General features: G+C 43.5%; 3 protein-coding genes across 3 annotated transcripts; 2 read left to right on the forward strand and 1 right to left on the reverse strand.

The window, feature by feature from the left end:
• Positions 1-1,005: 1,005 nt before the first annotated feature.
• Positions 1,006-6,610, forward strand: fbxl18 (F-box and leucine-rich repeat protein 18). The gene is made up of 7 exons (XM_047337944.1): positions 1,006-1,154; positions 2,728-2,925; positions 3,096-3,445; positions 4,204-4,339; positions 4,420-5,498; positions 5,723-5,941; positions 6,044-6,610. Exons 1-7 carry the CDS (start codon positions 1,101-1,103, stop codon positions 6,198-6,200), a joined length of 2,193 nt encoding a protein of 730 aa, XP_047193900.1. The 5' UTR covers positions 1,006-1,100; the 3' UTR covers positions 6,201-6,610.
• A 102-nt stretch (positions 6,611-6,712) lies between these two features.
• Positions 6,713-9,690, reverse strand: LOC118122653 (stonustoxin subunit beta). The gene is made up of 4 exons (XM_035179518.2): positions 9,380-9,690; positions 8,154-8,205; positions 7,873-7,905; positions 6,713-7,770 (listed from the first exon to the last, which is right to left on the reverse strand). Exons 1-4 carry the CDS (start codon positions 9,416-9,418, stop codon positions 7,250-7,252), a joined length of 645 nt encoding a protein of 214 aa, XP_035035409.1. The 5' UTR covers positions 9,419-9,690; the 3' UTR covers positions 6,713-7,249.
• Positions 9,691-9,810: 120 nt separating this feature from the next.
• Positions 9,811-13,654, forward strand: ptcd1 (pentatricopeptide repeat domain 1). Its single transcript, XM_035179506.2, has 8 exons — positions 9,811-10,428; positions 10,537-10,677; positions 11,088-11,306; positions 11,388-11,489; positions 11,761-12,417; positions 12,719-12,835; positions 12,977-13,159; positions 13,291-13,654. Exons 1-8 carry the CDS (start codon positions 9,952-9,954, stop codon positions 13,522-13,524), a joined length of 2,130 nt encoding a protein of 709 aa, XP_035035397.2. The 5' UTR covers positions 9,811-9,951; the 3' UTR covers positions 13,525-13,654.
• The last annotated feature ends 367 nt before the right edge of the window (positions 13,655-14,021 follow it).

Below are 14,021 nucleotides of genomic sequence, written 5' to 3' on the forward strand. Positions count from 1 at the left end.
AAATTCCCTTGAGGCTTAACAAGGTGGGACATCCTCTGAACTTAACCCTTAACATGGGCGAGGAAAAACAACCACAGAACAACATTTTAAAAGGAAAAAAGTAGAAAACCAGAGAGTCTCATGTGAGGGATTCTTCTTATAGGATGGAGAGAAATGCAATAGATGTAACATTTACATTCATGTGAAAGACAACGTTTAACATAAGTGTATCAACACTTGGACACCCAGGCCAGGGCAAGCTTTACTGCCACCTTGTGTTGTACTCTAAAGACAGACTATAAAATGTTTAATTATAGTACCATCATGTACACAACTAAATTAATGAGGATAAATTATTCATTATGAATTATTGATTGTGAATGAATAACTACTTGTACAAGTACAACATATAGGGTTGTAAAATAAAAAAAATATAGATATCAATCTGGTTTTCATTAAAACTAATTTACCACTGACACAACTTTATTCTTGTGATATTGCAACTTTATTTATAGTGTATAAAATATATTGTTTGTAAATAAATTAGATTTCAATACTACAAAAAATAATAAGAGACTTTTTAAAGACTTGTGGAATTAACCTTATATTAGCCAATTTAAAAAAATGTATACATGAGAGGGTATGGAATATAAAGTGCAGAGTGTCAGATGACTTTTAAAATACATTTCTAATGAATAAAGTTTCTATATTTTGTCCCTTAAAGCTTGACTCCTGCCAATGCCCTCACATGAAATTAAAATTTATTTTAAAAGCTTTAACATTTTTATTAGATTTTTACTGACCTTATAAATATATTACATGTATATTAAAACCACAAATCTTGGAGCAACATGAAAACCATATTACATTTAGATATTTTTCATTATTTTTTATTCTGAGAAGCCTGTAATTTATTAAATTTCCCTTTTTATTGAGTATTAATAAAAAATAAAAAATTAATCGGAACGGACCGACAGGAAATGTGTCCGTCGCTGTAAAACCCTCCGCCGCCGTGCAGCAGCGAACCCTGTCCGTGCTGTGAAAAGTCGTTCCGCCGTGCTGCAGCCCGGTGGAAACATGAGCTCTGTGTGTTTGCATGAACCTTTAACTTCGTGTGAATCATGAGTGGGACATTGACAAGTGTCTCCGAGGACATGGACCGACAGATCGTTCAGGTTGGTTGGACAGACTGAGCTCCACCACACGACACCGTGTTCTTGTCGGTGCTGCTGGCAACTGTTAGCTAATCATGTCAATGCTAGTCCAGACTTTACTTCCATTAAACTGGGGACTTCTTAAGTCAGGGAGGGCGGGGTGGGGGTTTAGTGTCACTATTCACACGTCACACACAAGTTAACCTGCTGATAAACACAAAGACACGTCTTTTGTTGACAAGGGGACACTTTAGCAGCTGATCAGAGTGAAAGTGGCTCCACACATGTCTGCTAAGTGTCTCGAGTCAGGATCCAAGCAGCTTCATCCTCAGGACATTCACTACAACGTGATCATCTCACGTGTGTGTTCCTGTCTGCAGGAGCTGCAGCTACTGTTTAACCATCAGAGATTCATCCGCCTGATAATTGTTTCCTTTAATTGTCGATAAAAAAAGCCTGAAAGTAGAAAAGTGCCCCGTTATAATTTCCCTGAGTCCAGAGAGACGTCTTCAGTGCTTCGTGTTGACGACACGTTCAAAATCCAGTGACACTCACTTCACATGTGTGAATAAAATACAGCAAATATTCTTTACGATTTTACTTAGAAAGGAAAGAAGTAAGAATTTAATATTTGATTAATTTCTATTTTAATCAATTTCCACAACTTGAGCTGCACTTCCACACAGTTTTGACACTGAGAGACTTACTATGATATAAACTGTAGCATGGTAATAACTTATACCTAATGAAAATACTTCACTGATTGCTTCGTGTATATTATTAATAAATAAGCTCTGTGTAATATAAGAAAGGCCAATATGGATAAAACAATCTGTTATGACAATATCTCCAGTGTCATGATACATTAAATTCTGTTTTAGCTAATTCGCATTTTTATAAACTTGACAATTAACATTAACATTGATGCAAACCTTTCCTTTAATAAATCCAGTATTGCCATTTACATGTGGGCTTTTACTATTGTCAAAATATCATCATCTGTGAAAAAGGCCTGAGATTTAATAGGATGCCCCATTTTTTAACATCATATTTATATAAATATACTTTATATAAATATACTTTATATATATATATATATATATATATATATTAAATGTTCATGTTGCCAAAGTATATGGGAGGAAGAGAGACAGCATCTCACCCCCCCAACCCCCATCTCCGAGTTTTTCTTTCCCTTTTCCACGCCCAGATCTCTCAGATACTCCGACCTGCCGTCCCTTGGTCTCGGCTGAGGGGTAAAAGCGATTGTGCATTTGCTGTAGCTGCAGTAAAGTAAACTGAATAACTTTCACAATTAAGTGTTTCCCTTGATATATTAATGGTAAATTGAAGACCCACATGCTTTCTCGGGCTTTGGAGTATCCATAACTTGTTTTTATTCACTTCTCAGACTTTTATTCCAACTTTACTTTGATTTGTTCTTGTAATTACATTCATGTGTTTTATTGTACAACACTTTACATGTGTTTTTGTTGACTTGACCACAATTTACAGTCTTAATTGAGTTAATGATTCGTGAACGACCTGTTGCATTTTGCCATAGTGGTAATTTCTCCCTTTCTGTTCATCTCAGGCGGTGTGCGATGAGGACACCATGTCTTCCACCTCAGTGGGAATGTCCGACCTGAGCGATGAGATCCTGCTGTGCATCCTCCGCCATGTGACTGTGTGTGACCTGCTGCTCAACGTGGCAAACGTCTGCCACAAGCTACAGATGCTGTGCCACGATAAGACCCTGCTCACACACGTCAGCCTGTCTGAGGAGTATCTGGTAAGACTTCGCAACACAGCTCTTTATTATTCTGTGCACTGATCAGGAATGTTTCAGGATCTCTACCACAAATTACCTGCGAATCTCGAAGTTCATTTGAATGTGTGGAACGTTTTGTATATTCAAAACAATGTTCTTTAACAAACATTTTGTTATTGCTTCTCCTTCAGGCTGATGATCAATTGGTTCGGAAAATACTGAAGCAGCTGGCCAATCACGTCCAGTCTCTGAGCCTGAATGGCTGCTACTGGCTGTCCGGCTCTACCTTGGATCAACTTGCCCGCTGCAGGGCGGTGACTCACCTCGATGTCACTGGCTGCCGCCTCACTTCCATTCGTCTGTCCCGCCTCCTCTCCTCCCTCTCTTCGCTCAGATCGCTGGCTTTCGACGTGACAGCCGGCTTCAACTCCGCTCAGCTCAGCTCTGAGGCCGTGGGTTCGCTGAGCCGCCTGTCGGAGCTCAGACAGACACTGTTGACTCCGAGTTATGGCGTGGTGCCGTGCTGCGCCCAACTCCGCAAGTAAGGATCCGTCAGATCGCCGAGATTTCAAAACAGGGAACACAAAATATTTACTTTAATCAGTTTTGATGTAATTATCAGAAAACCAGCAGAAGCGTTTATGCTCTACGTGGTTGCTCTTAATATAAAGTACAGATGAGGATTGTGTGGCTGTCATTAGTTTCATGTAGGTATTGGGGAAAGTAAAATTCTCACTGATGGTACTTAAGGAATTCCCAAAGTTATTACAGCTCATCCCCAATGTACCTTTTAAGCCACACTTTGCAACTTTTTAACCTTCAGCTTCTAAATGAGTTTGAAGGTTCACTGACTTGGAATTAGGAAAATGGTGCCGCCTTCCTTCCCACTCCTCACCCTGAACGTCTTTCCTTGCTCTATCTAACTTTGGTGAGTGGGTACAATCTCCAGTTAGAAGTGTGGAACTGACCGATAGTCGCATCTTCAAGTTCAATTATAATACTTGACTGTTGATCAATTTAAACACTTAGAAGTCATTAAAAACCAGCGTTTATCGCCAATATTCAGCCAGAAAACTTTCAAAATAGGAATAAGTCTTAACAGAGTTTGGTGTATTTGTTACAGTGGCAGCTCCTCTGGCTCAGGAAGCTGGGGATCATGGGTAATATCCACCATTCACTTGTGTTTCAGCTCAGTGAGTGGGACTCCGCTGTTGCTAAGTAAAAATGACACCGTGTTGCTTTAATGATGGCGCCAGATGAAAGGTCGAGGCATCACCAAAATCTGTCTGTGTATTTTAGGCTGATGCTGCAGTTTGACATCTCAGATGTAACCAGAGAGGGCGTCGGTGTTTGCTGCCAGTTGATGGTGGGTCAGAGCAGTGTGCCGCATTACCAGCAGCTGGAGGAGTTCACTGCACGTTTGGCTCCAGGAGAGGTCAGTCTGTTCCTATACGTACACACCTGTAATATCTACTGCTGTGAGTAGAGTCTGTAACTATGTGTTACTGTCCACAGGTAAACCAGACCTTGCTCCTCCTCTACCTGGCAGTGTTCAGCGTTCATGTTCCAAAGCGTCTCAGAGTTTTCCTCGTCTCGATTCCCGGCCCGAACCCCGCTCACTGGCCCGCTGCCCCCTCACTGGCCCAGAGTCTGGGTCAGCGAGGGGAGCTGGAGGCCCTGCAGCTCCCTCGCTCCTGGCTGGACTCCTTGTCTCTAAAGAGAGCCCTGGAAGGAAACAGCCCCAAGCACCTCAGCTTCAGCCGCTGCCCGTCTCTGTGGCCACAGGTGTTCCAGTCGCTGCTGGAGGGAGGAGTCCGAGACGCCAAGCTGCTCACCAGCCTGAACCTCAGCGGGATCAACCAGGTCCTGTACTCAGAGTGCAGGAATGTTGAAGATCACCTGGTCCCTGGGACAATGAGCCGGCTGGCGGTTGGCTGTTCAAACATTAAACAACTGAACCTGATGCACACACACTACCATCATGAACACTCCTCTGCGCCGGCTGGGGAAACACACCTGTGTGGCAGCTTGGCCAAATTCAGACACCTGCGCTCTCTCACTCTGCCGGCCTGCGCTCTGTCAGACGGCTTAAACTCGCATCACATCTCTACAAATAACACATCTCCCTCTCCGTTGTTCCTGGGGCTGAAGAAAGTTCCTCGTGTGGGGATCCAGAACCACAAGGCTGATTCAGAGTCGTCTCTGTCGGGGGACACCACCTCAGGGCTCGCTCAGCTCCTAGCTGGCTGCCCTTTTTTAGAGACCTTAGAGCTCATCGGCCCAGGATTTGTCTCCACGCTGCCTCGGCTCGAGCCCTGCGCTCGTGCCAGCGTTGAGCCCCGTGGAATGTGTGCGTGGGCTCGAGGAGTCGGTGATGCACATTTAGCTGCACTTGAGGCTCTGCTTCGATTGCGTCGTCTGACTCTCGCTGGGCTTCCTGGGGTCCTGCGGGGCACGGGGTTGGTCCAGCTGGTCAGGCAGTGCAAAGAACTGCAGGTTTTATCCCTCGCCAACATGGGATCATTAAAAACCATGAACTACACCCCAGCCTTGCTGGACACACTTAAACAGTGCACACAGCTGCAGGAACTCAGGTGAGAACACGTCTTTGTCATTTTCTGCAATAATAAACACTCACCATCAGATAGATAGTTAGTATTATTAAATAAATATTAATAATCTTATAGTTTGATGTAGAGTTTTTGTTATTAAATGTTCTGGGGCAGTAAAACACTTACTCTAATTAAATTTATTGGAAGGAGTTCACATATTTTTTTAGTTTTTTTAGTCTTGAAGATTGTGTGTGTCTGTTCCTCAGGTTAGAGCAGCCGCACCTGAACGCCAACGCGTCGTTCTTTGAGGCCCTGTCCTCCTGCTCTCGTCTGCGCCGTCTCTGCCTTATCTCGCGCAGCGGCACCTTCGACCCGTCGGCCACAGAAACCTTCATGGAGGGATGCTGTCACGTCGTCATGTGTCACATGTTCATGGGCGGCACCTTGGTGGCTTGTCGCACGCTGCAGAAAGCGCTGCTGGAGAGGTCAGTGAGTGTGTGAGTGTGTGTACACATATTGAACATCCGCCATTTAATTGTGAGATGAACCTTTCATTTTGCCTTCTCGTGTGTTTGTCGCTCTGTCAGATTTTCAGCCGAGCGCTCAGCACTGAGCGTGGTCATCTACCCTCTACAACATGAAGACCTGCCTTCAGTCATCAGAGACATCCCACTAACGCTGCTGGATCGAATCACCCTGTTTCAGAGCCACGTGGCCCAACCACCGCATTTATCACCTCTGTGACATCAGCAGAAGGCTTCACTGTGATTGGTGCTCAACAGCTGAAGGTGTTCAGACTGATTTTTTGTTTTTGTTTTCGGTAGGAATATAAATTAACAAATGAAAGTGAGTGTTTCTCATCTGTACCGTTATCAATGCTTGTTTACATTTACTCAGTAATGATGGTTTTTAAAGGGAAACTTACTTCAAAAGTCAGGGTCGGCTCCGGATCGATGCTCTGGAGCTGGGAGGGATTTTAAGTCTCTCGTCCAACAACTCTTCACACTTGATGCCACAAGGGCCTCAACTCGGGCTTCTCAGTTAAAAATCATCCCTGCTATTTTGAAGGCAAGTGTCAAAAAATATAACTCAAGTGATGTAATTGTTCTGAAACTTTAATGTTGTAATAAACCTCCATATTAACGCATTTTCAATTGTGGTCTGTGTACTATCATTATATTTGTGCATATAACACATACTCACATTGTCTTGTACTTGTTATTCCTGCAGGACACAGAAAGTCAGACATTCTGCAATGATTTCAAGTGTGATTTATTCATATCATATGTTACCACATAGAGGCTTTTATACATTTTAAGTTTAAGTTTTTGGTTTTGCATCAAAACACATATATAAAAAATATATACATGTGTATATATATACTTTTTAAACAAAGTGACCAGTGACATTTTTATTAGGTAATATCTGAATTACAATCAGATAAATCCTGAATCCGTTATAATTCTATTAAATCGGGTTTTTACTATAGCAAATATGAAACTTCTCAAATAAAATACACTAAATTAAATATTATCTATGTTAAAATGTCTTGGCGATCCATCCAATAGTTGTTCGGATATTTCAGTATTTCATTTCTCGTACGGTCATGGATACATTATCATCATTAGTTTTTTTGATTTCTAAATCAATCTTTGCATTATCTCTGAGCAGCCTTGATGTGTTGTGTCACACTCCTGCTGAAATCAACATCCCAATCCCCACTGCTGTACACTGTCATCAGAGAACCACAATTTGCTGACATGAGAGAGACGTCCCACTTGTTGGCTGGACCTTCACTCCAGGTCACACAGCCGGGCGGTGCGTGCGACCCACAGCCCGGGGTAGAGCGGCTCAGTGAACGTGGTCTCGACTCTGTGCATCAGCTGCAGCGTCGTGTCACAGACGCAGTAGTAGGTCAGAGTACCTGCTTTATAATCCAGGTACACACCGACTGTGGAGGACTGGGACTCCGGCACTGGGGTCTCCTCGTCGTTGTGTCTGAAACACTCGTTGTTCGTGTTTAAGTCTAAACTCCAGGACTTGTCGTTGCAGCCAAACGCACACTCGTGATAATAATCTGATCTTCCAAGGCCTCTGTACGCCACTGCTACTTCAACCGACCCTTCGAACTCCACCTCCCAGTAACAGCGTCCTGACAGGCCCTCTGTGCACAGCACCTGGAAGAGGTGGGAGAACCTGTCTGGGTGTTCAGGGTACGACTGGACCAAGTCTGTGAGCTCTGCCTTTCTGTTGCTCTCAGACAGAACCAGCTCTCTGTACGCTGTGTTCGGGTCCAGGCTCAGGTGACGGTAATCTGGAGAGACGAGCAAGAAGCATGGGTCACATGACGTGTCCTTCATTCATACACATCGTACAAGACAGTATTTAACCTCAGGGGTGATCTCATTTGACTCACATATTAATAAGTCCTCTCTGGTCTGAAGTTCATCTGTTCATTTTACAATAGAAACACACAAGAAATAACACGTGAATTCAGAATCTCATTTAAAAATAGAGCTTTAAGTGACTATTTAAAAACTGCATCAACACTGAGGAAAACACATTTAATAAAATAGGCATCTATTAAAACGTTTAATTGAAACAATAATTGTTGTTTTTGTGATAAAACTAAAAAACATATTTATAATAACATGTTTTTATAGAACATGCTGCTTGTGTGTGTGTGTGTGTGTGTACCAGGAGGAGGCGTGTCATTGGAGGGTGGAACTTGTCGGCCATGTTCAGGGTCCTGTAACAATTGTCACAAACTTTAATGTTAATACATAAACAACCTGTTACTTTTATTGATTGTAAACTAAACTGTCGCCAGTGAATCACTCACATGCTGATCTTATTAGTTCACTTTTAATCACATCAATAAATATCTCACCATGCACGTAATTCAAAATAAAGGTCAAATTGTTTCCTTGGACTTTGGAGCCCTCTGCCGAGACACTGCTGATGCACTGTGACATGGTTTCCTCAGATTCACATGTTTATTTATTAGGGTTAGGGTTAGCCCTAATAACCCTAACCCTAACCTACAGATTAATTAACAGAGTTTCCAGTTTTAAGCAACAATGTGACACATTCATTATAGATGCACATTCATCACAAACAAATGTACGTGCCGAGTCGTTTCTGAGAATCATGTGAGTGCAATAGGTTGGATCATATCAGATTAAGCCCGACTTTATTTGGTTAGGGTGTGGACACACACTGAACCATACCAATTCATGCCTAACCCTAACCCAACCACAAGTCACATCTTTCCCCTGACCTAACCATAGTTACTACCTAAACCTAACCTACTGTCTAAACCTAACCTAAACATAACCTTAACCATAGTTACTACCTAAACCTAACCTACTGTCTAAACCTAACCTTAACCATAGCTACTACTTGTCTAAACCTAACCTAATCTAATCTAAACATGCCTTCCCCTTTAAATTTAATGATTTATTCTATAGAGACTTGCTTTTTGTCCCCATTTTAAATCACTTCTCAAAACTCATCTTTTTAGGAAAGCTTTTTATTAATTATTTTAATTAATTTAGTTCACTGTTGATCGGGGGGGCTTATTTGATTTTAATTGATTGATGTTATTTGCCTCTGTCCTGCCATCTTTATCTTGTTTTAACTTTGTAACTTTGTTTTGAACATAAAGTTGATCATGATTATTACAAGCAAGACAAGTCCCCATAATGTGACAGTGAAGACAGATTTAGGTCCCTACAACATGAGTAATACCTGGACCACACCCCCTCACACACACACACACAAACACGCACATATTATTACATAATCAGAGTTTGTGTATGAGTCTTAATAAATTCTGTGTTCTTGTATTGACAGAGTGTGTTATTATGTGTATTATTATGATAAATACTTTCAAGGCTAAAAGTAGAAAGAAGAACTTTTACCAGTGGTGGTGACGCATCTCCAGCTCTGTCCTCCATCATCGTGCAGTGTGTGTGGACTCTGGTTGTTTATAAATGAATACGTTAAATCATAGACTGTATATAAAGGTATATAATATAAATAACTGTCTATAATAAATGTCTGGAGCCGTCTTCACCTCACGTCGCCCCAGGAAGAGACTGGAAGTGTAAAAACAGTTTGAACCAGCAGGGGGCAGTGGCGTACACACAGCGGTCAGAACAACTCAGGCATAATAATCAATCAGCGATGGAATAGATGGAACATCTTGTTTTAACCTGGACAAATTACGTAATTTCAACACTTCACTTAACACAGTAATTAACAGTAATGTTTTAATAAAAAGAACACCGTTGTTTAATATCTCCATGTGTAAAGAAAATGGCGGTTTATGAGTCTGGTTCGATATCTGTTGCTCAGGTCTGACTCCTTGTCATTGAACCAGCATGGTGGTCGTTGTGTGTGCAGTTGCCGCGAACTAGCAGCGAAGACGTCTCTTTAAACCGCGTTGATCGATTAACCAGTCAACTAGTGAGCTCGAGAACAACCGGCAGACATGCTGGCGGCCGTCGCCTGCTCGTGTGTGCGCAGCGGGAGGAAGATGTCCGCCCCCGTGGCCCGGCTGTCGCTCCTCTCCGCGAAGAACTCGCCGAGGTGTGCGACTCCAGCCGGGGTACGAGGCGCGTCGCAGCACCGGCCCCCCGGGCTCCTCGCCCCGGCTCCCTGGCTCCTGCCGAGCGGACCCTCACTCCGGTGTGTGTCCCAGTCGCGACCCAGCCCCGGGGCCCCCTCAGCCCCAGAGGATGGAGAGAACTTCGGCTCCCTCTCCGCAGACATCTCCTCCCGGAGGTCGTTCAGGAAGAGCGGCCCGGACACCCGGGATCTGCGGCACCCAGAGCAAGACTCCCGGGATGATGATGAGAAGGAGCAGGAGGAGGAGGAGGACGAGGAGGAGGCAGTGAGGAGGCCCCGGAGCAGAAACACACCATACTGGTACTTCTTACAGTGCAAGAAGCTGATCAAGGAGAAGAAGGTGAGTGTGGTGGAAGTGTCATGTCTGTGTTTGTTTCTCCATGTGTGTGTTTGTGTGTGTTTGTGACTCCTTGTCATTGTGTGTGATCGTGTTTGTGTCGCCTCTCAGCTGCAGGAGGCTCTGGACCTGTTCAGCAGGGACATGCTCCGGGGGGAGAAGCTGCCGCCGGAGGAGTTCAACTACACCATCCTGATAGGAGGCTGTGGACGAGCTGGACAACTGAAGCAGGCCTTCAGACTCTACAATGATGTAGGCACATGTCATTTTTCATGTTTCGTTTGTTTATTTAGCAGTTTCATTCATGTTTCACACTTAAAACTGATCAAAACTGTTTCAGTCTGAGCAACAGCTACACATGCCTGTACGGTGGCCCTGAAGTGCAAAACACAGCGACAAAACAGAGCAACAAAACAAAACACTGAAAAATCTCAAAACACAATGACAAAATCACAAAGCACAACGACAAAGAAGAAAACACAAGAAAAAAGAAGCAAACACAACAGCAAATCTTGCCAAAATTTGCCGTTGTGTGTTAAAAATGTACTTCACTCTTCTCTGACTAATGCATCATCTTCAGTTGTACATTTCTTGCGACTGAGACACAAACACTGACGTCCACTGATCCTGTAATAATCTGTGTACTTGTGTGTGTTTTCCAGATGAAGAAGCGAGGTCTCGAGGCCATCGACGCGACCTACACCGCACTGTTCAACGCCTGCGCCCAGTCGTCTTCGAAACAAGCCGGTCTTCAGCAAGCGCTGAAGTTGGAGCAGGAGCTGCGTCGCAAGAACTACGCCCTCAGCACCATCACGTACCACGCCCTGCTCAAGACACACGCCTTCACCAACCACCTTCAGGCCTGCATTCACACGTTCAGGGTACGTGTCGGACAGAGAGGAACCAGTTCAGTGGATTGTGTGATATTTCTGTGTTATTTATGAATTTGTGTGTGTGTGTAGGAGATGCTGCAGAATGGACACGTGGCAACTCCGGAGACGTTTCACTACCTGCTGATGGGCTGCTTGAAGGACAAAGAAACAGGATTCAGACTGGCTTTACAGGTAAATGCATGTTTACAGGAAGATCCCAGTGTCTCCAAGATCTTCTAGAGAGCAAGATGTTAACATTAAAGTTGCCAAATTTAATGATAAGCCTTTTATTACTGCAACAAGTGATTTTCTCTCTGTTCCATGAAATGTACTAAAAACAATTCCTGAAAGGCCAAATGAATGTTTTCAAAAAGTTTGTATCATCTGAACGTTAGATTATAATCCAAAATATTAACTTTTTCTATTTGATTACATTTCAATATTGGGTTTTTTTTTGTTTCAGGTTTGGCGCCAGATGCTGAAGTCAGGGATTCGTCCAGACTCCAAGAATTATACCCTCCTCTTGAGAACTGCAAGGGATTGTGGGATTGGTGATCCTGCCCTGGCCTCTGACGTTCTGCTCAGGCGCGAGTGGGAGAGCCTGAAAGAGACGACACAAGCGTCAAATGTCAAGTCAGAGTCCCGACGTAAGGACACAATAGACATTGAGCTTCTGGAGAGGCAGCTGTTTATCGAACCTGGTTCCCACAGACACGGGGAGAAGTCCGTCAGCAGACGAGAATCAACCCAGCTGATACCAGTCGGTCAAAGAGAAAACCTCTCGCTGCCTGTTGACTCAGTGAATTCTTCAGCCCCTAATCTTCTGGACCTTTTTGAGGGGAGGAAGAGTGCTGTGGTCTCCCTCGGCGCTGTAGATGGACCTTATGATCGGCTTGCCCTGATCGGAGGAGCTGAAGGTTTTCTGGAGAAGATGGCGGCTAACGGACTCAGTCCTGACCTCAGGACGCTGACGCTGTTGGCGGATACGATGGAGCCGGGCTACCAGTCTCTGCAGATGCTGCTGAGAGCCGCCAAGCAGCACAACGTGAAGCTCGACGCTGCATTCTTTAACTCTGTGATCCGCAGGTCGGCCAGAGCTGGAGACCTGGAGGCGGCAAAGGTGCACAAACTAACACACACAGACATAAATAGAATTACATTTAATTGAGTGCATACCAAATTGTAAACACTTATAGATATCAGTCCCCTAAATAGGCCTGATTTTTTTTGTTCATCAAGATCCATGCATTTTTTGTGGGGAACAATAAACAAAATGCCCTATGATAAAGAAAGTTTTAATATTCCTGGATCCTTACACTGAACCACACCACATCCTTCGAGTTAGGAAGATGTCATATTTTTGTAATTTGGACCAAATGATGCTGTAAGTGGGTTTTTGATTCCTTCTTTTCTCCTTCCAGGGCGTGTTGAGTGTGATGCGGCAGCGTCACGTGAGCGTGGATGTGCAGACATTTGGAAGCCTCGCATTAGGCTGCGAGCGACAGAAAGACGGTCTGCAGCTGCTAAAGGACATGGAGGTGAAGAATGACACTTCCTAATAGTCAGAGTAGACATTGCTGTGTACTGTTTGCAGTATCTGATGAACCATTACATACGACAGTAATAGTATTTATACAAACTTTCCGTCATCGCGTCTGTCTCTTTGTGTTTTTCTGCAGGGGGCGGGGCTCAGGCCGAACGTGCAGGTGTTCTCAGCTTTGATCGGCAGAGCGACACGGAGACTGGATTACATCTACCTCAAAACTATCCTTAAAACCATGAGCGAGATGGAGGTGTGGCCGAACGAGGTCATCATCAATCAGCTGGAGTTTGCTTCACAGTATCCTCCCAACTACAACCAGGTGAGCACCCAGTCATGTGACCCTGGGAATAAATATCTGTGGGGGTGGTCTGTGTAGATTCTGATCTCAATTTCATGGCACAATAACTTTTATTTTACCCCCCCTCATCTCTCTTCTTCTCTCATTCCCAGTACAAGTCCAGAAACAACTACCTGGTACAAATTGATGGTTTTCGTGGTTACTACCAGGAGTGGCTGAAGGTCATGCCTGCTCTGGATGCGAAGGATGAACAAGCAGAACTTCACACTGAAACAGAAGCTGCAGAGCTGAAAACAGAAGCTGCAGATGGACTGACGTCATCTCAGAGGAACCAGAGAGCAGCAGCCAGGAGATTCGGTTCTCGTAAGGACAAGACTGCTCTGTAACACCAAGATATATTTCTTCATTCTCTCCTTGGAAAACTGAATGGACTGTATGCAATTTCATTAAACACAAACAAATCTATGATATTGTTATTTATATTGTAATAAAAGAAACTTTCACATTTCAACACAAGTCTTGAAAAATTCTACTTCATTTTTTATGTCTTCTAGATTGTTTTATTTTAACACTTTGCTTTTAAGGTAACAGCTTCAAAAATGAAAGACTTCCTCAGTAATAATAGTTACAACTAAAGGTAATGAGGCATCTGTATTTTTTGAGGTATTTTTTAGTTCCATGTGGGTTCTTGAAATAAACATTTAAACATTTCAGCAGGGAATATGCCGTTACATGAAATTGTGGTGGACTGTGGTTTGGACAGAATTAGACAATAAGATCACACCCGTCAACATTCATACAGCTGTACCCGTAACACAGTTAAATTATAGAGTAGAAATAAGTTTTAAATAATTAAATTATGGGTCAGGGAGTCTGAAATCAT

The sequence above is a fragment of the Hippoglossus stenolepis genome, chromosome 2, assembly GCF_022539355.2.
Source record: "Hippoglossus stenolepis isolate QCI-W04-F060 chromosome 2, HSTE1.2, whole genome shotgun sequence".
Classification (NCBI taxonomy): Eukaryota; Metazoa; Chordata; class Actinopteri; order Pleuronectiformes; family Pleuronectidae; genus Hippoglossus; species Hippoglossus stenolepis.